The sequence below is a fragment of the Triturus cristatus genome, chromosome 10 (genome assembly GCF_964204655.1).
Source record: "Triturus cristatus chromosome 10, aTriCri1.1, whole genome shotgun sequence".
Taxonomy (NCBI): Eukaryota; Metazoa; Chordata; class Amphibia; order Caudata; family Salamandridae; genus Triturus; species Triturus cristatus.
In genome coordinates this window covers 857659981-857686482 of record NC_140593.1, presented here as the reverse complement: position 1 = coordinate 857686482, position 26502 = coordinate 857659981, and the positions used below count along the sequence as shown (strand labels likewise).

At 47.3% G+C, this 26502-nt stretch overlaps 1 protein-coding gene across 1 annotated transcript in view; it reads left to right on the top strand.

Moving 5' to 3' along the window:
* ABCB8 (ATP binding cassette subfamily B member 8) overlaps window positions 1-26502 on the top strand; it is a 432700-nt gene that overhangs the window by 160839 nt on the left and 245359 nt on the right. Inside the window, exons 7-9 of the mRNA XM_085628480.1 lie at window positions 4926-5011; window positions 11669-11766; window positions 18564-18669. Of these exons, the coding sequence (XP_085484606.1) occupies window positions 4926-5011; window positions 11669-11766; window positions 18564-18669 (290 nt within the window). The remainder of the gene's footprint in view (window positions 1-4925; window positions 5012-11668; window positions 11767-18563; window positions 18670-26502) is intronic.

Sequence of the window (26502 nt, the reverse complement as noted above, 5' to 3'; positions counted from 1 at the left end):
CAAGTGGAAGGAGCCAGTGACCCTCTTACCAACTGAACAACCCTCTGTCTCCTACTGACCAGATCCCTGCTAGAAACGGCGTCCTGTCCTTGTCCGCCTCCGTGGCTAGCCCATGAAACATCTGCCACTGTGAACAAGACAAAGCGTCCGCAATGTCATTGTCCACTCCTGGCACATGACTGGCTTGAAACAAGGTATCATGCTCCAAACATCGCAGCACAAAAACCCTCAACAACTTGAGAACTTGGGCGTCCCTGGCGGATTGTCTGTTCACAACCTGTACGACCGACATATTGTCCACCTTAAAGAGCACCTTCTTGTGTGCCAGATCCCGAGCCCACACTGTCACAGCCACCACCAGTGGAAAGAGCTCCAGAAAAGCAATACTCCTCCCCCCGTTCTTCCAATGTGGCGGCCATTATTCTGCGCACCACCTCCCCTGCCAGTAGAGACCAAAATCTCCCACCCCTGCCGCATCAGAGGAAATGGTAACATCCCATTCCCATTCTACAGGAGGTGCCATCGGAATGCCATTAAAAATGCTCCAAAAAGGTTCGCCACATGCGCAGGTCTTCCTTAGTGCCTGCTGACAGTGGGAGGGTCAGACCAGCCAAAGACAAACCCAACCGTCTGCAGAACGTGCGCCCCGCTTGCACCACCCTGCATGCAAAATTCAGGTGTCCCAGCAGGACCTGTACCTTGCTGACTGTCACCTTCCTTTTGGCCAGCAAGCTGTCAATCAACAACAGCATATGCACTTTTTTGTCCCCCGGCAGATGGGCTTCCATCGCTACTGAATCCAGTTCAATACCAAGAAAGGACAACACCGTACTGGGACCTTGTGTCTTCTCTGGCGCCAGGGGCACACCCAGGTAGCCCATGAGCTCTTTAAAACTAGCCAGCTGCTGCTGGCAGTCCGCAGAACTGGGCAATTCCACCATGAAAAAGTCATCCAGGTAGTGTGTCACCGTCTCCTTGCCGGTGCGCCATGAAAAAGCCCACTGCAGGAATGTACTGAAGTGCTCAAACAAGGCACAATATATGGAAGAGCCCATTGGCAGTGCTGTGTCTGCGAAGATAGACCCTTCGAACTGGATACCCAACAACTGATAATCCTCAGGGTGTACCGGGAGCAGTCGAAATGCCGGCTTTATGTCACATTTTGCCATGAGGGCGCCCGTCCCTACCGTCGTGACCAATTGCCTCGCCACGTCCACCGATGAGTAGGAGATAGAATACAAATCGGCCGCTATGAAATCATTAACCAACGCCCCTTTCGGCCAGGACAGGTGTTGAATCAACCTATATTACCCCGGTTCCTTCTTCGGCAAAACTCCAATTGGTGAGATGATCAGGTCCTGAATGGGGCTACTCCTGAAAGGACCCGCCATGCGCCCTTTCCGAACTTCTTTCAGCAACTTTTTCCGCACACCCGGACCATGCGACTTAGCGGACTTCAAATTCTCAGCCCACCTAGCCGCCCTTGGACCCTCATAACCCACCCTGAACCCTTCCTGAAAACCCTGTTGCAACAGTATCACGTCCTCGGTCTGTGGATAGGACGCCAAACATTCCTCCAGACAGCCCTCGTCAATGGGAGTATGAGCCTTTGCCCTTAGTCCCCTGTCCTCCCCTTCCACGCCTACCCCCTGCCGGCTGTTGTTCTGCCTGGCTGGACAACTGACCCTGCCCCCCTCCTCCTGTCCGCCAGCATTGCACCACTGGGTGCTTCCCTGCTCACTTGGAACATTCGTGCCGAAACTTGCAGTATTGCGTGGTGCATGTCCCTTTGTTAAAATCCCAGAACGCTCTCACGGGTCCGCCGGCGCTCTTCCCCGCAGAACCCGGGTGGTTCGGAAAGGGGCAGGGAGCGAGAGGGAGACCGCTTGCCGTATATATTGTTTTCCCGAACTTGCCCCCCCCCATGGTCTGCTGGTATAAATCTGAGTCTATCTCCCCCCACTTTGCCTCCGGATCCCAAGCCAACCGGGCCCGAAACTCCTCGTCATAATGCGACCACACATACCCTCTGTATGTGACCTGCGCCCGCCTGACTACGTCCATGTATTTAAACAATGCCACGGACCTCTCGGGGTACTTTTCACAGTACACACTGGCAAACATCAGATAACCCGCCGACCAATTCTCATTGTTCAAAGGCACCCTCGGTCTCCTAGCCAGCTCTAGTTCCTCTTGCTTGGACCCCTCTTTCGCTGTAAGCTCTCTATGTAACAGCTTCAGCATGTCGACGTATTCGCCCTTCCATATTTTTTCCTTGGTGGCCAAAGTAAGATGAGCCCCCAATGGTTTTGTAATTCCCATGTACAGCAATTTCTTAACCGGAACGTCAAGACTCTCCTTTCTCCCCGCCTTGGGCGCCCCTTCGTCATCCTTTCCCCCACCCGTGGTCACCCCCGACGACCCCGCCCCTTGACCTTCCGGGGGCCCGTCGCTGCAGCACAGACGGCCTCACCCTCCTGTCGCGCCGGTTATGCCCCCCCACCGATACCATCACCTGAGGTCCCGCACCTGATAGCTCCTCGTCTTCCCTTTCCTTCATCCTCCAGCCCCTACCCTCCGCGTGTGCTCCCGTGCCTAGACTGGCGTCAAGGTCGGCGTCCTGACTGGATCCCGCCACCAGTCGTGAAGGGGGGGCTGCCATGCTATCCACCTTGTTCCACCTGGCCGGACCGCTCTGCAAGAGACTAGACACAACATTACTCGCATCCCCCCTCCCGTCCGCCTGCTGCTCCCCCTCTCCTACAACTTCCCCCTCTTCCACGCTCTCTTCGTCATAGTCCAGCAGCAATGGGCCGTCCACCTCGGACTCCAGCCCAGACACCCATGCACATTCCCTGTCTGCTCATCTTGGCAATAGACCGCCCTCTGTGGACTCCAGCCTGCTCAAGCCTGCCCGCTCCCTGCAAGTGTGAAGTAGCTCCCCTAAATCAATGCTCCCTTTTCGCTGCCCTGTACGCCTATCACCTAAATCCCTTGATGAGGTAGAATCCACCTAGACCTGTCCCTTGGAGGCCGCATCAACCCAGCGGGGTTGGGGCACTGGCGACCGTTCGCTCCTCCTCCTGCGCACCACTTGCTGTACATCCCTCGTGGGAGCGCGGCCACCCACATGAGGCAGAGCCGGCCGATCCTCTCGGTGGGGCGGAGCCGCATGCAACTCTCCTGAGCACCTCACCTGCCGCCCCTGCCAAAAAGAAGTGAAGCCCGACATGCCGGGGTTAGTCCTTTCCTCCGACCCCAGGGGCCCAACGTCCCCGACTCACCGCCCACCCGCCGCCCACCCGTGCATACGCACTTCAGGAAAGACCCCCCCTGCTGGGCCGGCCTGCCCCCACCTAGCCCACGACCCACCCCCCGACTGGGGCACCCCACGCCCTCACCCCCAGGAAACCCCCGTCCTCTTCCCTCCCCGTCGTTCCACTCCAAAGTGTCCACCACCCTCTTGCCTATGCTGCCGTCCCATGCCTGGCCCGCCTGCGACAAACCGCTGTGGTCCCCAACTCCCCCCGCACCCCTCCCTACCCCCAGGTCCCGCCCCCACCCGCCCCGCTCCGTCCACCTATTCCTGAGCCCCTTCGGGCCCTCTCCAGCCAACCCCCTATCTCAAGGGACGTCATCGGTCCCCAGCGCGGGGCCCCCTGTTGCTGCCGCGTCCCACGCCCTGGGCACTCCCGCAACCTGCTTCGCCGCCGGGCCCCCGCCTGGTGTCTGCCGGCTGTGTATCCACCCCACCATCCCCCTGGGCACCCCCTCCCCACCCACGTTCCGCTTGCCTCCCTGCTCCCACCGAGACCACCCGGGATTGCCTGCGCGGCCACTCCCCCCTTCCCCCGGCGCAGGGTCCTCCACCCTATAGAGTGGAGAACTGGCCGCTGCCTCTAGTATTGGTGGCAGCCCCCCCGCCGCCCTGTCCCGTCCCCAACCGGGGCTACGCCAATGTGTGACCCCCAGCCCCGGCTTTAAACACTAACGCGGGCCACGCGTTCCCGACCCGCCTCCTGCCTCGAGACTTCTGTGGAGGCGTGTCCCCTTTGAAGTCGTGGCCGCCATGGCAGTGCAGCCGCACCCCCCTGCTTCCCTCCGTCGTTCCTTATGGATTCGCGGTGGTGAACAAGCTATCACCGCCGCGACCCCACTCGCAGCCCGCCTGGGGGGACTTACCTGCATTGCGGGCCGCAGTAAGTCCGTGCGGCCTGCTTTAGCTAAGAGGCAAAGCACCTCAGCGACACGTGGGTCCTCCGCCGGGGCAGGAAACATCACAGACATCGGGCGCACCACCACACGAGTCACCGCACGTCTCAGGGAACCACGGCGCACAGCTGCCAACCGACTACACGCCAATGCTGCAAAACCAGCCACAAAACCACCGCGACACAACCAAACAAAAACGCTCCCCTGCCCACCCAGCTGGCTGTCATGTCACTACCACCTAAATAGTGGCCAGTGACACAAAATGGCCGGCTATATACCCACTAGCCCAAACCTAGCCCAAGTGCAGCCCAACAAGCCCAATTGGGCTCTGGCTCCACCCCCCAGCCCAAAATCCCCCGGGAGGGGCAGGCCTCCCGATGGTCGGCCGACCCCCTCAAAGCCCTGTTCTGATTTCTCATCTAGCAGAGATAAGTTGGTACCTGGGACCCTCATTAGTCACTCACTTAACACAGCAGCCGCACCCCTTGTTCCATTCTCCCCCATCAAGCTGTGAGTGAAGGAAGTAGCCATTGTCTCCCTGCTGTCCCCCAGGCCTGTACCAGTGTAAGTGTGTACTGTACTCTGACTCAGTATCCTATAATGTCCACGGCTCAGGGGTTGACCTCCGTCTTAGCCCCCACCCTCCCCACATTCACGCCGAGGAGAGAGTAAAGCTCTTCTCCATGGTGACGGACTCTGCTTCTCACTTGCAGGTTTCCAAAGCGACAGGAGTGGCTGATGAGGCTTTGGGCAATGTACGGACGGTTCGAGCTTTCGCCATGGAAGAAAAGGAGCTGGAGTAAGTATGGAGTCCAGAGCCGCTAACATCGGCCATTGTTACAGACCCCAGGGATCTCGGATCAGGGAACAGCTACAGGAGGCTACAGCAGCTAAGCACCTAGGGGGTTCTATGAGTAGGAGGCTACAAGGCCGCGTTAGAGGCCGAGGGCTGCATTATGTGCGTGCAGTCCTTTAAATGGCCCATACTGCCCCATGTGGAGTACCAGCACTTTTTTCTTTTGAGGGGAAGAGTATCGCCACTTCTCAAGAGAGGCCTAATACTGGAGAGTACGGCACTTCTCACAAACAAGCAGGTACTCTTGTACAGAGCACCTGCACTTCTATTTTTCCATTTCAAGGACTGTTTACGTGAAGAGTGCATTGTCGATGTTTGGGCGGTGGCGCACCTTTAGGCGCAAACGGAGGCACTGTACCTACAGATAACGTGTTTCCCCCAGGGTACACTTATATTCATGGCTGCCCTGGGGGCAGCATATTAGTGAAAGGCTAAGGAGCCAGTGCTCAATTTGAGACGGTGGTTTCCAGTGCTCACCACCGGCACTTAATCATCCACACCAGCACTTTTCATCCACACCATTAAGACACCTTAATTTATGGCAGGCACGGGAAGATTAGTGATTTGCCCAGAATCCCAGGATTCTGGGCCGATGTGGAGACTCCGACTTGGTTCCCCAGCTCTGATTTTCCAGCTCTGGTCATTATCCAAATCCTCTCCCCACTTTCATGATTAGTAGTTGGTTCTGTTTAAAGTGGCGCTAACAGGAGAAATGGGCTGGTTCAAGCTGCCTCCTGACCAGAGAACCGGCACTTATTTGTTTACAAATTAACCACTGTAAGGAGCTGTTTATAGCCGCCACTCTGTCCTCCACAGTGCAGGTGGCACTTGGCCTGCTTTATTTTCAAAAGAGGACAGAGATCCTCCTGCAGGCGGGTGCAATTACTGACTGCACCCACCTAGAAAAGGGAGGTCTGGGGTGCAAGAGCCCCAATGTAGCCTCACAGAGGTGGGCCCTTGGGGAGCGCACTGACTACGTGCTACATCTTTGAGGTGCACTAATGTGAACCTCGTGATGGCTTCTTTGCTTCTGGGCTTGCGCCCTTAATACAGTGCGGGCATAGAGGCAAAGTCTTAACTTTATTTTCATGAGAAGGCTCCCTTAGGATTGCACTGGTGCTATATGTGCGCCTGCGCAATCTGTGTTACCGAAGGGACCGTGCAAGGGTTTGCGGCCCTTTCTGTAATGCCTGCTTCTGTACCTGCAGGAAGCTACAGAGAGAAAGGGTTATACACTTGGTGTTGATGGTAGTTCGCTTCCAGTTGGTTTACGTTTGGCCCTGCAGTTGTTGTGTGTGTGCAGGAGTGCTCAGTGAGGCGTGGCTGGCATTGGCCACCTCACCTGCAGGGTTGATGCAAGAAGGACAGAATGAGTGTTAAATTGAATGACAACTTGTTAGTGAGATGGCCGTTGGCACTATAGTGGAAGTGGTGAAATAGAAATGTCATGCCGCAGGAGTGGAGTGTGCAGGTTTATGTGGGTGGAGAGGGGCTTTTTCAGACCCCAACAATGATCCCTTCTAGCCCGTCAGTTTCTTACCTTCACTCAAGTATCACTCTCATTACAAGCTCAAACCTCACTTTTTACTCATACACACCTTCTCTAATCTCTCTGATCTTTCTTTCCTCCCTGACAAACGCAGTCGAACTCCTCTTTATATGCTCGAAAATCAGCAAAGCCCTGATGCACTATCTTAGACCTCTTTCTCCCTCAAATTATCAGGCCCCTGACTCGTCCCTCCAGTGTTGGACATTTTCATTCCTTTGATAAAAAATACAGTTGATTTCTGCTCTCCAATGAACAACACGTTTATATTTCTGAGACACTCGAACAAATGATATTCTACTGAACTAATCACTCCTTTACTTTTGGCAACCAACTTATCCTTCTCCAGTATGGCTTTTGGGCATTCCATTCATAGAGATTTCACGCACAGTTATCAAACTAATGCAGCTGTGTACTTCTTGACTCTTTCTCCTCTAGCAGTGCCTTACTTAAATTATCTTTGAGTTTGACCACTGAATTATGCCAATAAGCCTTTTCCTTCCTTGTAAATCGTGGCACAAAACTAAAATTGTTCTCATGGGGCCGTGGCTTTTGCTATCATAGCTTAGACACATGGTGGTCTACTCCCTCTGCCCCCAGGTCTATGGGCCTTTCCTGCAGTGTCTTCTATCCTTCTTTGGTGTCAAGGCTGTGGGAATTGGCTGGGGGGTTAGGGAGGAGGAGGGGGATCCTGCACCATGGAGGAGAATCTCCTCCAAGAGAAGGGGGACATGTAAGATCCAAAGCTGTGTCACGGACGGTGGTAGATGGTGTGAGATGTGGCTGAGGGAGACGTGCAGCTGCAGATCACATACAGTAGATCTGGAGCACAAGCCGACCGGGAGAGAGCTGCTGCCGTTCAGCAGTGCCTGCCGACAAGGGAGTACCGAGTAGCGAGTGTGGTGACCCTGCTCCCCAAAAATAGGTGGACAGTCTACCGGTTCCCTGGATCAAAGGGACAACAGAGAAGAAGGAGCCTGCTATTGAATCAGTCAGATTGAGGAGACACCGCAGAAGGAGCCTGCTAGTGGATCAGTCAGATTGAGGAGACACCGCAGAAGGAGCCTGCTAGTGGATCAGTCAGACTGAGGTGGCACTGCAGACTCGAGCAGTCTTGCCAGGCGGCCCATCAGGAGGAGTCTAACTAACCTAAAGTCAGTGGCAGCAGCACCAACAAAGACAGAAATCTCAGCCCAGCCCAGGGCTGAGGAGTGCAACTCCACTCTTACCCAAAGACAACATGGTCCTACTTAATCTTGCCCACCCATTTGATGGTGGGCAAGATTTAGCTATCCATCCAATCATCTTTCTACCTATTTACATAGCTACCTATCTGTCTTTGCAATCCTGTCTATCTATCCGTTTTTCTATTCATCCATGCAACACTCTTTCTACAATTCTCTCTATCTGTCTTTGCAAGCCTCTCCACTTATTTATCTTTTGCACACTATTTATTCGTAATAAAGATTTACAAAAACACTACAAATGAAGCACTAGCAAATACAGGAGACTGGAAGCCAGAGCCAGACTGATTGGCTAACCAGCCCATATGATTTTACTAAAACTATGTCTTTAACATAGTCATTGGAGCTTTCAGTCAGACATTATCCATTAGTGTGTTGTTGTGTCATTCACACTTTGCCTAAATCCACTCTAGCATGCATTGTGGGGCAATGGGCAGCCCACTTCAGCCATTGACTGACTTCACTTTGAGTTAGTGCATGTTTCCCATTCACAAGAAGCACATTCACACACAAAATAGTTCCTTTCAGTGCTACGGACTACTCTCGCAATGTGTGCATTTTAGAGACCAAAAATATTTTGGGATTTAGCCAATGCTTTATTTTAGATTGATGAGGGCTTGGCAGCTTCCCCACCAAAAAAGATTTGCCAACACCATTAGAGAACACAACAAGAATTTCCAGAGCCAAAAGGGTGGCAGCAGTTCCAGACCCATTGGCGTGGACAATGCTTTGTTTTCTAGCACTCATTCATCAGAAAGAAAATTCATTATTTTCTATTTAAAGATGGAATAACGTAAAAGGTAGGGAGGACTCGCCAAATATTTCTGGATTGTGTTAATGTTGTCCCCTAACACCTGTTCAGGAGGGTGGGCCCCAAGACAATACACAGATCAATGGAGGGTACCAATGTTCCCTATAATGGGGTCCATTTACAATAACAATCTGCGCTTTCATATGCAAGAGATGTATAGGAGAGATGGAGTACACTTTACTGATGAAGGAAACAGAGTCCTGGTACCAAATAGGCCCGGGGCATGGGGTGGCATTTCCTCTGTTAAGGGGGAAGCCTGGGTCACATATGAAAGGCGGCAGAGGCCTTTGAAGCCTCCTTCCTTGAAATTTTGATTACTTAGCCATCCTGTTTGGAGGAGGTGACAACACCTCAGGCCAGAGCAGGCCTTGTTTCTGCCCTCAGAGAGCATGGGCCCTCACCTGCAGGGGTCATAAACCTGTCTGTGGTGGCAGGCTGGTCTACACCAGTCAGCCAGTACACTAGGGATGATAGGTTTTCAGGGGGCACCTCTAAGGTGCCCTGTGAGTGCATGTATTACTAAATACATCACTAAAATCAGTTTGGGCTTATTAATACAAGATGCTTGATACCAAACATCTTTAGTTTCAGTGAAGCCGTCATGTAGCTTGGGAACTCATAATCACCAATGCCCAGTACATACTCAAGATGGCTTCCCTGTTTACTGGCAATGTCCAGGAATCGACATGGACATCACAGGGGCATATCTGCTCATAGAGATATACCCTCACATGTAATATAATGCACCCTGCCTTAAGGCTGTAGGAATGACTTACTTATATTACATGCAGTTCCTGCAGGCATGGCACACAGGAGGTGTGCCATGTTGTGACTTCACTTTTCTCTGCACCATGTCACACATCCTGCAATGGCAGTTTGCATGAGCGTGGTGAGGTGTCCCTTAGGGTGGCAAATACATGCTGCAGCGCTTGGGGACCCTCTAAATTCTTCCTGCCCTCGGTACCAGGGGTACCAGTTGCTTGGGACATACGTGTGGTGCTAAAGATATTGCCAGTTGGGGCAACAATTGTACATTTATTAGGAAAAGATATCTGGCACTGGGGAACTGGATAACAAGAACTCTGTGCACGTCTGTCAAAATTGCATCAAATACCAGGTAAAAAGTGGGGGTTACCATGTCAAAAAGGGGTACTTTCCTACAGGATCTGAATGCTTTTTTCATATAAGTAGATACTTTCCCCAACCCACTTAAATCTCAGAAGTGGCTACCCCTACACATGAGACGCACCATGACACAAGCCGTCATCACCGACTGACTGGACTACAGCAATGTCCTCTACGTAGGTATCGATGCACACCTTCTACAGAGAATTCAGACCATGAAGAATGCCACAGCCAGAATCATCCACGGCCTTCTCCGACGAACCCACATCACACCCCATCTCAGGAAACTCCACTGGCTCCCTGTACAGAAGGGATTCCAATTCAAGCTGCCGACCCACGCACACAAGGCTCTACACAACCAAGGACCCGCCTATATTATCCTCCTCCTGAACTTCCACTAACCATTGTTCCGCCTCCCTTTAACTTGCCCATACCCAGTACATCTACCTAAGCAGAATTGGAGGACGCTCCTTCTCCCAAATTGCAGCAAAAACTTGGAACAACCTTCCCATGCACCTCCGGACCATCACCTCACTTCTGGAATTCCAAATAGCCCTCAAGACCTGGCTGTTCTAATAAGTCCACGGGGCCTGCAATTGCCTGGATTCCCTATAAGGTGATTAGCAGCACTTTATAAATCCTGATTGGTTGATTGATGGAGAAGCCAATTACTGGCAAACCTAGAGTCGAAGTGGACTTGGTTTGTACATTGAAAATTTAGTTTTTGATATTTGCAATAAAGAATTAAAAGAACATTGCAAACATATGGTAGCGCAGCAATGCAAATTTTCTTTTTAACCTCCAGAGAAAATATCAAATGTTCTCACATTTCCTACTGCTGCCAGCCTATTCCTAAGCATATCTCAGTAAGTTTGAAGCCTTTTTAGTTTTCAACAGGGTAGATCTCGATCACCTTTCAAGAAACCCTGTAGTGCAACTGTAAAAAAAACCCTGGGGGCTCAATAGACATATGCTGCTCCCCGCAATAGGGATTTTGAAATGGTCCAGAGTTTAATGCTAAAGTATATTGACAGGTTGAGTACCTCACAGCAAGTTGTAGTATATCTTGCTCACCACACCTAGCTGATGAGTCCCCAATGTTGATTTGGGGTAAACCTAGTAAGTGGAGGGCTGTACGTTTTTGCTCACATTGGTAGTTATAGTGAAGTAAACACATGCCCACTGAGAACTAGTCTGTCCCACCCCCACACACCGAACATGTCACATAGACCTTTTCTTCATGTGATGGTCTGAGTAACCTGTTGGCGACCAGGATTAACCAACAAAATTACCAAATGTCCTGTTGGAATGGATCAACATACATTACAATAAGCATTGGCTATGCAAGTAAGTGTGACTTTAAAGGAATGTTGTATGGTAAAATGAAGCATTATAAGTAAATAGCACGGAAATGGATATGTATTTGTGTGGAAGCAAAGAACTGTCGAATAATATTGGTGTAAGCTAAAAGGTCAGGTGATAGTTGCACTGTCAAGTTAAACCTAAACACCCATGAAAGTTAATGACTACCCTCCTCCCATCTGTACAGCTGCCAGAGAAAAAACCTCCTAAAATGTCTAGCGATCTAAGATACTTTAATAGCATTACAATGTCATATGTGTACCACTGACGGTTCAAGCGAAGGCTGCTTGATAAATAAAATGATCACAACTGTGTGGACGGCAAGCACTTTAAATGTGGAAGCACACAACTTCTGTCCAATCAAAACATGTGCGCCTGGCTCCCAACATGAGGGCAGAGCAAAAGCCCATCTCTAGTGATGCCCCATAATTGCATTGCAACAGCTACACTGTCAAGCCAGACCATAAAACAATTATGACCTCTGTTGCTGACGTTTCTTTCTTTTTCTCGAGGCTTTACTCTGCCGAAGTGGATAAATCTTGCCATGCAAACGAAGTGCTGGGAGTGGGCATCGCAGTCTTCCAAGGACTCTCCAATGTCACCCTGAACTGTGAGTACAGCGTTCCTCTTCACCTTCATTGTTAGGGTCTCACTGATTTATGTGTTTAGTGTCAAGTCTCCATACTATTGTAAATTAGTCATTAATTTGATGGCATCTAAAGAGCAAAAAATTAGAAAGATCAAAGAAGAGGAGATCTCAGGGGTGTATATGATGGGATTGTCGAGGGACGAATGGACAAACTTGATGAGGATGGTGTTTTTCTTTTCCATCAAAATATATATATTTTTAAACATTCTGTTAACTTTCAAGCATCTGCTTCAACACTCCACCTCACCTATGCCACTTCTATTAATTTTCTATATTAATAACCCTAACCCGTAACTTATTCAGTCTCAATCATGGAAGCATTCTGACATAGTTGTCCATAGCAAATACGCACAACCATAAAACAAAACTTATGAATTCCTACAAACATTTATTGTAAACTAAGGGCCTGACTTAGATCTTGGCGGACCGGTTTCTCCGTCAGAATGGTGACGGATATCCCGTCCGCCAACATATAAATCCCATAGGATATAATGGGATTGATTTATATTTTGGCAAACTGGATATTGGTCATTGTTGGAGTAACCCGGCCACCGAGATCTAAATCAGGCTGAAAGCTTCTTTTCCAGGAGCCAGTGACTGCAAAGCCAGAACCTGTAGCCCCATAACAGAATTTGCAAGCATCACCAATTTCAGCAAAGTGAAAATTAAAAATGTACTTCATAAGCTAATGCTGCATGTCACAAAACAACACTCACCTTTACTCACATGTGTTGAATTCATATGCAGAGAGCCAAGCTTAATTTTGAATGATCATGTGATCTCAGAACCTCATCTCAGTCACTCTTCCTCTCTGCCAATGAACTCTTTTTTTCCACGCACTCACTCGTCATCGCCCTCTCTCTATCCGCACCACACACACATGCACACTTACATTCACAACCTGTTCACACACACTTCCGATCCATACTCTCGCCATATCCCTAGTTTCCCCTTAAGCACTGTTGTCTCTGTTCTTTCCACACCTTTCATGTCCACCCTCACTCACTCATCGTACACTTCTCATCCACTTTCCCACACTCACATTGTATCCTATCTCTGACTTTGTCATCTGCCCTGCCCATGTACACTCTTGCACCTCATCAAGTCTGATACCCTGTAGCCACTCAGACATGATCCTACCCACATCTTTCTCTCGTTTCCCACATTAACTTCACCCTCACTATTTTTCTACCCAACGTGGATTTATTTGAATTCAGTGAAACCGAGAATGACGTCACACATACATATATTAAAGAGACTGAGTATTCAGAATTATCCTAAATGGATCAGCCAAATGCACTCCAATGCTACTCCGAAACATGTCCAAAGGCCATCAGGTATACACACATTTACTGTAGCAGAGTATAATATTTTTTTTCCTCCTGAACACTATCAAAAGGATATTTGACTTCTCGCCTCCAGCTTCATTGAAAGCACATCATGTGACCAGGCCAAGGAGTCTCCTTCTTGGCGGCTGCATCATTGAGGGTGTGCTCTTGGAAAGTTGTTGCAAAAATGGAGCTCACTGTCCTTAAAAGGCATGATGCTTTCCCTCAAGATGTTGTCACTCAAGAGGTTTCCCCTAGCAAGCATTTCCCACTGCCTGTGAAACAATTGCTAAATCGACGGGGGTTCTACCTTTTTGCCCTGGACACTATCTCTGATTTTACTGCCCTCAGGCATTTTAATGCTACGTACCATTTTGATTTGGATATATGATCAACATTGTTTGGTCTCAACCCCACCACAATACTCTAGCATTAAAGGATAATTGAAAGCTAAGCGCCCCCTGAATGTTTCCCTCACTTCTCTCCAAAAGTTAAAGGTTTTTGGCAATTCCACCAAATGTGCCAGGGCACAAGTCGAGGATACAGGCAGGTACACGGCGTCCACCCACTCTTTTCACAGGGTGGACACCGTCCCCCCTGCCAAGAAGTTGGTCTCCACAGAAATATGCTGGACTAGTCCCAGGTGTAATTTTCAGACACCGGGACACATTCAGCAGCACCTGCACGTTGTCTCCTTTCGATTCCCAGCAGCAACATGAATGCAGAGAGGGAGCTTTTTCTCACCTCCAGCTGGGCCGAACTCAAGGGCCATCAGGCCTCCTTTTGTTTGAATATCCTGACTGGAGGCAGTCTGGAACCTCGCACTTAAATGTAAATGCCACGGAGGGGAAACAAAGGCACACACAGCTTGTTATCGCTTCACAGGTACTTAAGAGAGGCATGCTTTTGCCTTTGTTCAGTCCCTGTATATAAATGCATGCACTGTAAGAATGTCAGGTGTGTTGGTCTGTCCCAGTATTTACACAAATAACAATTTCAATAGCGCCATTTTATTTATTTTATTGCTCTATGCAACCCAATGCAGGGTATCAGAGCTCTTTACGTAACATACACATTATACAGTAAATCCTGTACATGTGTAAATCAATGTACAAGATGAGTTACATGAGGCAGTGAGGGTTGCACGATGTAGGAGTCACATGTCCTTCATACCTCACTGTGGTCTATTAGAAGGATTACAATTTATGAACTGCAAGTAACAAAAGGGTCTCTGTGTGCAAAGCAGGAACCCACATAAGATAAAAATCTGTCATCTGCGTGTTGGATGATGAGCTTTGCAGGAGATATATTAACCTTATACTACTTTGATTCAAATCTGGGACCTTAGAAAACACAGATCTCTCCTGCAAGTTCATTAACCACCAGAATTATCTCACCATTATTACTATTCTCTGAGATTTACTGGCCACCTTCACAGCAGATGCCTTAACCCAATCAAATATTTTAAACTGTAGACTTTGCAACCAATTAAGCATAACAGATCTACTACCATGCTTCCTTGTTGCCAATTTCTTTGTGGCAGGGTTTAAAAAAATAAATGTATTAGTTGAGGCCCAGATTTTGCATCTGGAGTGCGCCACATTTTTCGCCCAACACCAAATCTAATTTGTTAAGTCTCATAATACACTTAAATGTACTCATGATATACCTGATAAATATATTATGTGTAAGGTCTTAATATCTGATGTCACTTCTTGTGATGTCACTTCCAGTGAGGTCACTTCCTGTGATGTCACGTGCAATGTCATGCATCGTGACATCATATGCTGTGATGGCAGCGTCATGTTTCCACTTGTATACTGCCTAACCTGGTTAGTCCCCCGACTTCATTTTTTTAGGGCTTGTGCCCTGAAACGTGCAATGTATCACCTGCAACCTCTCCCACAGGCCTGCAATTCTTTCAGGAATGTGGTGGCATTTTACCAGAGTGAAATACCAACCATACATTAATTTGTAATGTAGCTCTTAATATTTCATGCTGATGGATCATTTTTGAAAGTGTCTTCTCAGCAAATCCCATTCTCTAAAAGATATGGTGGTCTCGAGTGCCAAGTAGGCCCACTCGTGATGACTGGAAGTTTCGGCTAAATGTGTATACATTTGATGGTCACCCACATAGTCCCTACAAGTTTCCCTATCATTTTGTCAAATGAATTATTTTTCTCGTGGCTGCATCTTTTATGGGGTAGAGCCAGAGGCGCAGCTTCACATACTGTAGTTCCCCCGAAAGTGAATTCCGTTTTGCATTGCTCAGTAGTTTTAATCAGAGAGTGGAAAAGGTCTGACATCCTCCCTTTCCCCATCAATCAAAGGGGCCTGCTTTCATGGACAGTGTGAAGATTATATTACAATTCATAGGCAGGAATGCTGGTGGAAAGGAACTGGTAGTGAAGCCTAACTTCTTAGGATCCCAATCCCATATCTTAAGTGTGGAGCCAACAGCCGCAGAGAAGTATGCATTCACTGATCTTTCACTTTCATGTAGCCGGAAGTGGTCCCCTTGGAGCCTGCTGACAATGATACATAGCAGCCCAGGGCCTGGCTGCTTCCTCCTTGGACCATTCCATTTTAAACCTAAACTGAGAGGCAGATAGTAATCGTGAAAGTTGAGAAGGGCAAACCCTCCTGCCAAACTAGTTCCATTTTGACTACTGTCCCAAAAGGTCTAACATTGGACTGTTAGGAACTCCTCTGACCCCAGTGCAGTGGCAGCGGAGTTTAAATACTGGGAGGAGAGGCCCGCTGCCATCACCATCTCAATTCCTCGGTCCATACCGTCTCCCTCTTCCTCGACTCTCGCACTCCTCGGGACATCTGTTCTTGTGTCTGCCTCTCTCTCACTCTCGACAGGAGACATGTGGCAGGGGCCGAGGGAAGCGAGCAGTCTCCCACCCCCTACAGCTTCCATTCTTATGCTGTGACAGCCAGACCTGGATAAGGAGGGTGAGGCTTCCACTGCCCCTGCCTCTCCCTTGCCAATCTCCCGTCTTCCTGCTCCCCTCAGTTACCCCCAGGACTCTGTCCTCCAGCGAGGACTGCCCTGCCGGAAAGACCTGCATGGGCAGAGGTAGGTGCAAAAGATAAGAACTGTGTCTCTTGGTGTATCTTATGTCACATGGGACTGGGCCAGCACACTGGGCTAGGATCATCAGTCCGCTAACCCACCCCAGCCTAAGGGCCAGCCTGGCCGCGGGTGGATGGTTGCATGGTCAGGGTTCGAGAGGAAAGGCACTGCCGGTGCTGCTGGGCCCGAAGCTATGGACTGAGCTCGTTCCTGATTGAAGAGAGATTCGCAGCGCTGAGCAGCTGAAGAAACACCCAACGACTCCCCATTTCCCTGCAGTTTCGCTTGAAAGCAGTGTGATGTATTCGGGTATCCAACTTCCGGTTTTTAGTGATCTCTGAACAAGTGGTGCAGTTGATCTCACAACAGATAGCAGCAGACTTGCATGAGATACTGAGAGGCTCTGAGATATTAATAAGAAGCAAAGCACTGACGACAGCATGCGTGTCATACAAGACACGTCTCACGTCAGAAGATCACTGATGACTTGCCGCCTCTTTTCACTCTTTGCTGAACAAGCAGCGCCTGTAAGCAGCAGGATTTCGACGATTGAAGCAGGAGTACATTCCCTGTAAATAGTGCACTTGAGGTAAATCTCTGCCTGTAGAGGTGGTAAACATGACCCAACTTGAGTCCAGGATCATACTATCTGCCATGAACACGCTTTCTGTTCTAGATGCACCAGGAGTTCAGTATGAGGTCAGGAATGACAAAATAACCACACGCACAGGAACTCGTTATCTGCTCTTTCTGTGCATGTCGAGAGCCCTCCAGAATGGGGCCAGTTTGTTTCTATAAGTCCCTGTTCATTGCTTATGACAACCGTGGTTTTCAGTAACTACCTTATTGAATCCTGATTCTAGGATGGAGTCCCTCTAGTCATGACTGGTACAGCCTGCTAAACCATGCAGCATTGTTGACATTAGGTTGGGGTGGATTCACCTTTCAGTACTGAAGATGACTCAGTTCATAAACTCATCGGGAGCCTTTGTTAAAAATTGTAAATCTACCCCTGTGCCTGAACACCAGGGGCGTATTATGAAAGTGACCCGGGGGCGCAACAGGCGTTTGCGCCCACTTTGCGTGCCCCCGGAAATTTGATATTACAGAAGGGGCCCAAGACACTTGTGCGTACCCTTCTGTCATACTGATAGCGCTGGCGCTACCATCAGAGGGCATTCCCTCATTTGCATAGGGGCATGGCCCATGCAAATGAAGGAATCCCTTTGCATCTGTGCTGCGCCGTATCACAGACTCGGGCGCCGAGTCAAAGACACTCTCAGGGGCCATATTACATAAGGGTCCCGAGGGCACAACGGGCATATGCGTGCCACTGGTGCACTTTGGTATTACAGAAGGGGCCGCAGACGCGTGTGCAGACCCTTCTGTAACATCGATAGTGCTGGGGCACATAAAGTGCCAGCAATAACTTCAGGGATCATGCCCCATGCAAATGAGGTAATCCTTTGCACCCGTGCCGTATTAAAGACTTGGGCGCAGAGGCAAAGAAGCTCCCAGGAGGGGCACTGACAGTGCGCCACCTAAAACGTGGCACACTGTCAGTGTACCCTCTGATGGCAGCCCCCTGGAGGGGGGAAGGGGTTCCCAACGACTCCCCAGACATTCCCTTGCAGGCAGGTGCAGTTACTCACTGCACTCGTCTGCGAGGGGATATCTAATTCCCTTTAAAAGCGCGGGCGGGTTGCTGCCTGCACTGTGAAAACACAGAGCGATTTCAAAGCAGCTGCTCTGTTTTTCACAGAAAAGCGCTGCCCCCAGGGCAGCACGAGTACGCGACAGCCCTAGGGACAGTTCATTCCATGTAATAAGGTGCACTGTCCCTGCCTGCGCCTGGCAAACGTGTTTTAAGGTGCACCGGGCACAAACAAGGAAAGTGATCCCTTTACGTAATATGGTCCTAGGAGGCGCACTGACAGTGTGCCACCTAAAAGATGGCGCACTGTAAGTGCGTCCTCTGAGAGCAGCACTCTGAGGTGGAAAGGGGGTCTCAATGACTCCCCAGATATCCCCTTGCAGGCTGGTGCATTCACTGACTGCACTCGCCTGCAAGGGGATCTCTAATCCCCCTTCGAAGTTCAGGTGGGTTGCCGCCGGCACTGTGAAAACACGGAGCGGCATTATAGCAGCCACTCCGCTTTGCACACAAATGCGCTGCCCCCAGGGGGCAGCACATTCCAGGTATTATGGCACATTTTCATTGTTTGCGTCGGGTGCACCTTTTAAAAGCCCCAGATGTTTTGACAAATAGAAACATTTTTATTATTGAATGCAAGGAGGAAGCTAAGCATTTTCTCATGTCCGTCTTCCTGATTGTTTTTTATCAGGCATTGTGCTGGGCACCATCTTTGCTGGTGGGTCGATGATGGCAGCAAACGAGATTTCAGCAGGAGACCTCATGTCCTTTCTGGTGGCGTCACAGACTGTTCAAAGGTGAGTTTGCAAGACAGGCTTCAGAGGTAAGCAGGCGGAAACCACCTGCACCACAATAATTGTGTAGAATCAGTACCATTCTTGACAACCCTGAAAATATTTCAAAGTGTGATATTTTGTTAAAACTGAGACTGTGGAGAGGCACATTAGGATAAAGATATTGCTCATGCTTGTGCATTGGACATACATTCTTCTTGTGTGTTACTCTGCAATTCCCACATTTCCACCAAAGCAGGACAGAACAGAAAGTGTAGCCACCAGCTCTAAGTGGGACACTCAGAACCGGTCCTTGCTGAAATGCTGCTGGATTGACTGGACACCCCGAGTCTTTTTAATCTTTTAAAATCGTATATGAGCACTGCTATACTGCAATGTGAGGCAGCAGTTTTCAGAAGCTGAACCCTTGTCAGAAGTCTCTCAACCTCCTATCTTCATTAATATTTACCGGTGCAAGAACTGTAAGGTTTCCTTATTAATTTTGTGCATTGGAAATTACTATCTACATGAACATCATGTTCACCCGACTCTAGATTATACCTAAAATATAGTTCTGGACCATCCTAAGGTATATAAATAACTAGAACATGCTGTCTTAGCCAGACTCGACTCCTGTATTTCTTTCTTGCCTAATGTTACTGTAATACGTAGACTTTCAGTCTTCTTTCAAACAGAAGATTCAATATGCCAATTATAAATACATATAGTGTGGTAGGAGGGTGTTTCATGTACTTTGAGTGATAGTCCTGGTCTAGCTTCCCCATAATCCCTAATGACTTAGACCACCAACATCAGTAAAAGGAATTGGCTAAGAAAAACATCCTTGTAAAATAGTAGATAGGGTCCACCTATACATCTCCCAGTCTGAGGTGAACTATGTTGTGCATGTGCGGACCCACCACCGGATGCATGTAGGCTTTTACTTCTTGCACTTCCGGTATAATTATTTCAGGTGCATGCTTTAAACAGCAGGAATATCCCTGTCAGTTTAAATTTTTAACCACTTAAGTGTAGAGACTTTTTCACTTCCAATGCTGAGCACTTTTTGGAAGTTTGGGGCATTTCAGAAAAATAAACAAAATTCTGAATTCAGAAAGTGGTCATTTGTGTCGGTCCATCATGGTTTTCCCAAATAAATTAATCCTTGAAATCAAAATCTAGATGCCAACAAGGACTACACAGGGCACCAATGGACCTCCTTGGAGCTGTTCAGTAAATATTTTACCCTTTTGTCCTCACACCTACTGGGATTATATGACGAGGCTCTTCAAGTGGGTACCCTGCCATAAGCCCTACACGGCGCCTCTGTCTCTTTCATATTAAAACCTTACACATTTCCAAAGAACTGCACCTCTTAGAAGCCTAAATCACTTAATACAGAAAATAAAATACTGGTGAAAGTCCTCACTAATAGATAAGAGGGATTCACTCCTTGGTTATCAAAGGCTGGAATGGATTTGTACCCCGGAGAAGCACATGCCACTGCCTCCAAAGCCTACACATAGCTATACCCTAAGCTAATGTACTTCATGATCACAGCGCCCTGGTCGTAGTAGATTTTGAGGAGGCTTTCTGATTGTGCACTGGCCCTTCATGTTTGAATCCTTGAAGGGATGAATCTCAGCCCACTCTATAAGATACAGTAAGGTCCCATATTTCGTTCTGTGGGCCCAAGTATGGGTAAATGGAGTCCTCCCCCCTCCACTGCCCACTTTCCCATTGAAAGGAGCACCCTGCAAGGGTGTCTGCTCTCTCCTCTCCTTTTAGACCTAGTGATCGAGCTATTTGCAGAATGGATTAGAAGAGGCACAGAGTTTCCAGTCTCTAGCTGTGGAGATGCACGTGAGGACAGATTATTCCTCTATGTAGTCGATATACTCCTTTATATTGAAAAACCTGAGACCATAATAGGAAAACTAAAACATATACTCCACATATATTGAGATGCTTCTGACCTCATAGTAAACTGGGATAAGTCCACGTGTGCCACAATTACCAGCAACAGTAATAGATCTGAGTAATTCCAAGCTTAGCTGGGGAGATGGACATTTCAAATATTTGGCTATTACTAGAGACAAACAGACGGGCTGGGATATCAACGTATCACCACTCCACCGAGGAAGGCAGGACATATATACTTGGTGTACGCTCCTGTTATCCATAATCGGCCATGGTGCACTACTCAAGATGATTTCACCCCTATGACTCATATACATATTGCAGAACTACACCTATGACATCCCTCCCAAACACCATTAAGAATTTACAGGCTATGATCCGGAACTTCCTCTGGGCAGCAGGACCATTGCAGATTTCCTTTCAAGAAAGCACAGTCACACTAAGATGGTGGCTGGAACAAATAGACATTAGCCGATGTTACTCAGCCTCGCTAATCTCAATAAGTAGTTGGCTCTTTAAAGAACAAAGTGACCCCAGTGTCTTATTAGATCTACAGCTCTTGGACAGAGAGGACTATTTAAACTACTATACTGCCACTATGCCCTCCCAAACTGACCCCAGTCTATAGAACGTGAATATACTGTTAATTGTTACAACAAACAAATGATGAATGGACAATGCAAACATTCTCCCCCAGTCAAAAGATATGGGTTAAATCCATTGTTCTTTTGCCCACTACGCCACCCCAGTTTGGACCCAGCCATATGCAAATTAGTCTTGACCCTGTACCCCATGGGAACAGTCCAGACCGAACTGCCAGGCCAGGTCCTCCCTGGACAGGAAACACGCATCCAGGGACCGGTTTCAGGGTATATCACCCTTCTTCAGCCAGGCTAGCTTGAATCCAGTGGCACAGTGAGCAAGGGACCCGCGTCTGGGCATAGCCATCCCACTTAGGGCGAAAAGTGTTACAACAAACAAATGATGGGCGCAATGCTGACAATGCAAACATTCTCCCCCAGTCAAAAGATCTGGGTTAAATCCATCGTTCTTTTGCCCGCTACGCCACCCCAGTTTGGACCCAGCCATATGCAAATCAGTCTTGACCCTATGCCCCATGGGAACAGTCCAGACCGAACTGCCAGGCCAGGTCCTCCCTGGACCGGAAACAGGCATCCTGGGACCGGTTTCAGGGTATATCACCCTTCTTCAGCCAGGTTAGATAAAATCCAGTGGCACAGTGAGCAAGGGACCCACGTCTGGGCATACCCATCCAACTTAGGGCATAAAGTGTTACAACAAACAAATGATGGACGGAATGCTGACAATGTAAACATTCTCCCCCAGTCAAAAGATGTAGGTTAAATCCATCGTTCTTTGGCCCACTACGCCACCCCAGTGTGGACCCAGCCATATGCAAATCAGTCTTGACCCTGTGCCCCATGGGAACAGTCCAGATCGAACTGCCAGGCCAGGTCCTCCCTGGACCGGAAACAAGCATCCTGGGACCGGTTTCAGGGTATATCACCCTTCTTCAGACAGGCTAGCTTGAATCCAGTGGCACAGTAAGCAAGGGACCCACGTCCTGCATTTAGTAGATTTGGGACCTACTATATTTGTGTGAGTTTAAAAACTCAGATCCAGACTATCTGTAAAGCAGACACATGTTTCTGATATAATCTGCAAGTCATGGGCTGTTCTAGAGACTAAAACAGTATTATCAACTTAGAGGAGTGCCAGAACTTGCTGATCTCCAACCATGGGCATATCTCACCCCTTCAATCATAACCAGTTCTAGATTGTTCACGTATTAAGTAAATAAAAAGGGAGTCAAGATGAAGCCTTGTCAAACACCTGAGTGAAAAATGCCCTGTGCATTCTCCCTTAGCACCAAACCTAACAGAGGCAGTTAAATGAAGATGTAAATCGCCCCAAAAAAGAACTACGGGCCTGATTTCAATCTTGGTGGACAGGTTACTCTGTCTTAATGGTGATGGTTATCGCTGCCGAAATATAAATCACATAGGATATAATGAGATTTTTATTTCGGCGGACGGCATACCCATCACCGTTTGTGACCGAGTAGCCCATCCGCCGAGATCTAATTCAGGCCCAATGTTTTTATTGATCCCCAATATCCAACATAATAAGCCACAGCTTTTCTCTATTAACCCGGTCAAAAGCTAAAGACTGGTCCATAAAGGCAAGATGTAACTCTCCTGGTTTGGCCATTGTGTATTTAGATATAAGAAAATACAAATTCAGACATTGATCCGCTGTTCCTCTGCAGGGACAAAAGCCATACTGCACTGCTGAAAGGACCTGATTATCACTGGCCCGGGACATCAATCTAGAAAGAACCGTTCTCCCTATCACTTTGACCACCAAATCTAATAAAGAGATGAGGCTTTAGCATAAGGGATCACTTCTGGAACCTTTTTAAAAAAACGGTGTAATCACTGATTTAGTCCAATGACTTTGGTGTCTAAGAGCTGCGTTAATATAAAGGGTGAGAAGAGGAGTCCAAAGGGAGACGGATTTAAATAAGTCCAATGGAACTCCGTAACAGCCAGCGGCTTTTGTTGTTAGAGAGCCCAATAGTAGCATCTATAACCTCCTCACATCCAAAAACTAAATGAAAACCAAAAGCAGAGGACATAAAAGGCTGATTCGAAGTTGACTGGAACATACGTTGAGGCATCATAAATGGTCTCTAAATGGGGGAGAGGGGGGATAAGTGGGAGGGGTTAGTTTCGTTTTCTATTCTTAAATGTGTGGCACAGGTGCTTCCCGCATGATCTTCATTGCTAATTGGCCATTATTGAAACCACTGTTTTTGATGCTCTTGTTGATTGTTGCAACTATTATATTGTGGAACGCTTCACGATTTCTGTTGCATATGGCTTGGTCATGACTAACTGGGTGCGACCATGGTATTTTGATGTTAAATAAGCACCTGATTTCCTTTTCATTCTGCACATGATGGAATGTTTTTGTTTTGGAAACAATAAAATATATATATATTTTTAAATGGTCTCTAAATGGCTAATCCAGGCATCTGCTGGAATATGTCGGGTAAGCAACGAACCTGATTCTAGTGTAAACTATGCAAGGTTAACATTTGCCCAAAATTTGGGACTGTCCATACATCTTCTACAATTCCTGCCAGTCCTCCAACTGTAAACACTTACACGCCAGGAGGCTTCTTTGTCTCCGTCCCTTGGGATCTCTTGGAGAGCCTTCAGGAGGACACGATGGGCTGAGGAACAAGAATGATCAAACTATCTAGTAAGAGCTGGCAAAGAAGGCCAGGCAGAGGAGAGAAAGGACCTCACATTAGCACACCTAACATTAAAAGAACTAAGAAAAAATACATCAAGAGAAGCAATAAAAGCATCATAACAAGCTTATAAGAATTTGAGATGAAAGATGTCAGGATTAATTCCTTTCCATCTGTGTCTGTATCTTTGATCCCAGTAATCACCAGCCCTCGTTATAAAAACATAGGAGGAATCATTATGGTAGCCCGTGAAACTGAACCAGACATACTGTGAATCCCAGAGGACCTTATAATTAAGAAGGGAAGACACCAAAGGAGAATAAACAAGAATAAAATCAATCACCATAAACAGCCTCTCTTAATAAAAGTAGGTTTAATCAAGTTTGATCTTTGATTATCATAATCCTCTTTCAACAAAGAAAAATTATAATTGTGAATGACTGAATTAATCAAATTCCCCCATAATAGAGTGGGCTAAATGCGAATCAGTAGGAATTGAAGGGGAGTGATTGCCCTTGTCCAGTGGGCTTCAATTATGACAGAGATGTAAAATAAATTCACCCAGCAAATAACAGGAGTATATGCTTCAGCAAAATAGAGATACTTATCCAAAAGACCTCCCAAGAAGCTGACATGGTCAGCAGTGTGTTTCATTTTGTTGACATTATAAATGTTTAGAACAAGAAGTCTGCATTTATTGGAAAACATCAGCCAAACTGCAAGCAAATTAGGTGAAGCAATATCCAACTGAATTTCACAGTTGAGACTTGGGGCAACAACAGCCTAAAGAACCCACCCTCCCCTTATCCACCCTTTGCCCTCCCAGATTGTGAACTATATGCAGGTACATAACATCTGCTGTAGCAATCTAAAATGAGACTTCCAATCTTTACAAGTTCCTTGCAGGCAAATAATATTAAAATTGTTCACAAACGATTGCCCACTAGAATCGTCCCTTTTGCCCACCATTCCAGCTTTATTCCAGCACAAAATGTCAAGGGAGGGAGAGGATCCAGCCTTAATAATTGAGTCCCCTCGATTGATGATAGCCGCGTGGTTGGAAGGAGGAGGTGACAGTCAATCATTTACATCCAAGTTGCTCAGGCAATCATCATCATCAGATTTTTTTATTCGGATATTTTAACACATATAAGTACATCACGAGATAAAATACATAGTTAAAAAATTGATACAGTAAATCACAAAAGATTAATCTACATAGTTAAAAATAAACACAATGAGTCACAACAGATTAAAATAGGTACTTGTGGGCAACTAGGGAAATAATCTAGCCAAGACAATATCAAATTTCCCAAAGAGTAATAAAAAGTGCAGAATGTAAAGTAATTTGTAACAAGTTTGGTTCAGACTCGACAAGGATTGAAAATCATTTGCCAACCATGTATCTTAATCTAACTGCAGCCGATATATACTTATGTACCACTATACAAGTTCATTCATTTTGCAAGAGTTTTAAGTGTAAGTAAATGGGTCTACATTTTCGAAAATTAAGAAGAACAACTTCCTTGGCGCTGTGTATAGTTTACAGAAAAACATCAAATGGAGCATCGACTGAGAGGAAATCAAGTCGCAAGCATATTAGATCTGAGTCTCTATGTGCCACTTTGGGATAGGAGCCTAAAATATTAGCTATGTTAAACGGAATCTCACCAAATAAAAGCGGTAGCAGTGACTAGGAACAATATAGGAATAGGGTTCTATGTGGTCTGTAGTTGAGAGTAACTGGTAGGCTGCCACTCTCTGCTTGGTACACTCTGCCATCTCCCCATTTCTTTTTAGCAAGGCAAGGCAGCCACGTTTAACAGGCATTTTTCTAGAGGATTTGATACTCTGTGGGTTCTCAAAGAGTTCCGATTTACCAATTAAAGCAAGTTGATTTTGATGTACATCAACCAAGAAATGTTATCAACTTTATTGTGTTTCAAACAATTAGAAATCGCAGATCAGTTAAGAAAGGTTTCTTGGTTTAGACCATACAGAGAGCCAGAGCATGAAAGGGCTCAATTTCACATTATTCTCTAGGTATGTTAAACCTATCTCTGAGTGACACGGTGTGTCCGGAGGGACAGAGAGCAGTTTCCTCAGGAGTGTTTTTTGCAGTTATCTGTAGGTCGAACTTCCACGTATACCCCAGATGCCTGCCACAAAAGTGGCAATCATAAGGGATTTGGCCCTATAGATGTTAGTCATCACATCACTGGGAGCTGAACCCAGTTTAGCGAGAAACCTAAAAATTGGTGCTATAGATTGTTCCAGTTGCGCTTTCCTAATTTTCTTTAGATGTATGTAACCAAGTGCTTTTATCATCAAGAGAAGTATCAAGGTATGTGAGAGTCGATGCACCTAACAGGTTGGAGTTGTTAACATAGGGAAATTTCATTTGAGAAGGATGTTGGCCATATATCATAGAATATGACTTGGTAGCATTAATGGACAAATCCAAATCGTGCATCAATTGAGCAAAGCTGTTTAATAGTCTCTGTAAACCTATCACAGTTCTTGCCATTAGGACTCAGTCATCAGAATACATCAAAACAGGCAGGTGTCTAGTCCCCAACTTTGGAGTGTCAGCAATAAAATTCAACAAAGACGATTCCAGCTCATTAATGTATAGGTAGAAAAGAAAAGGAGCTAAG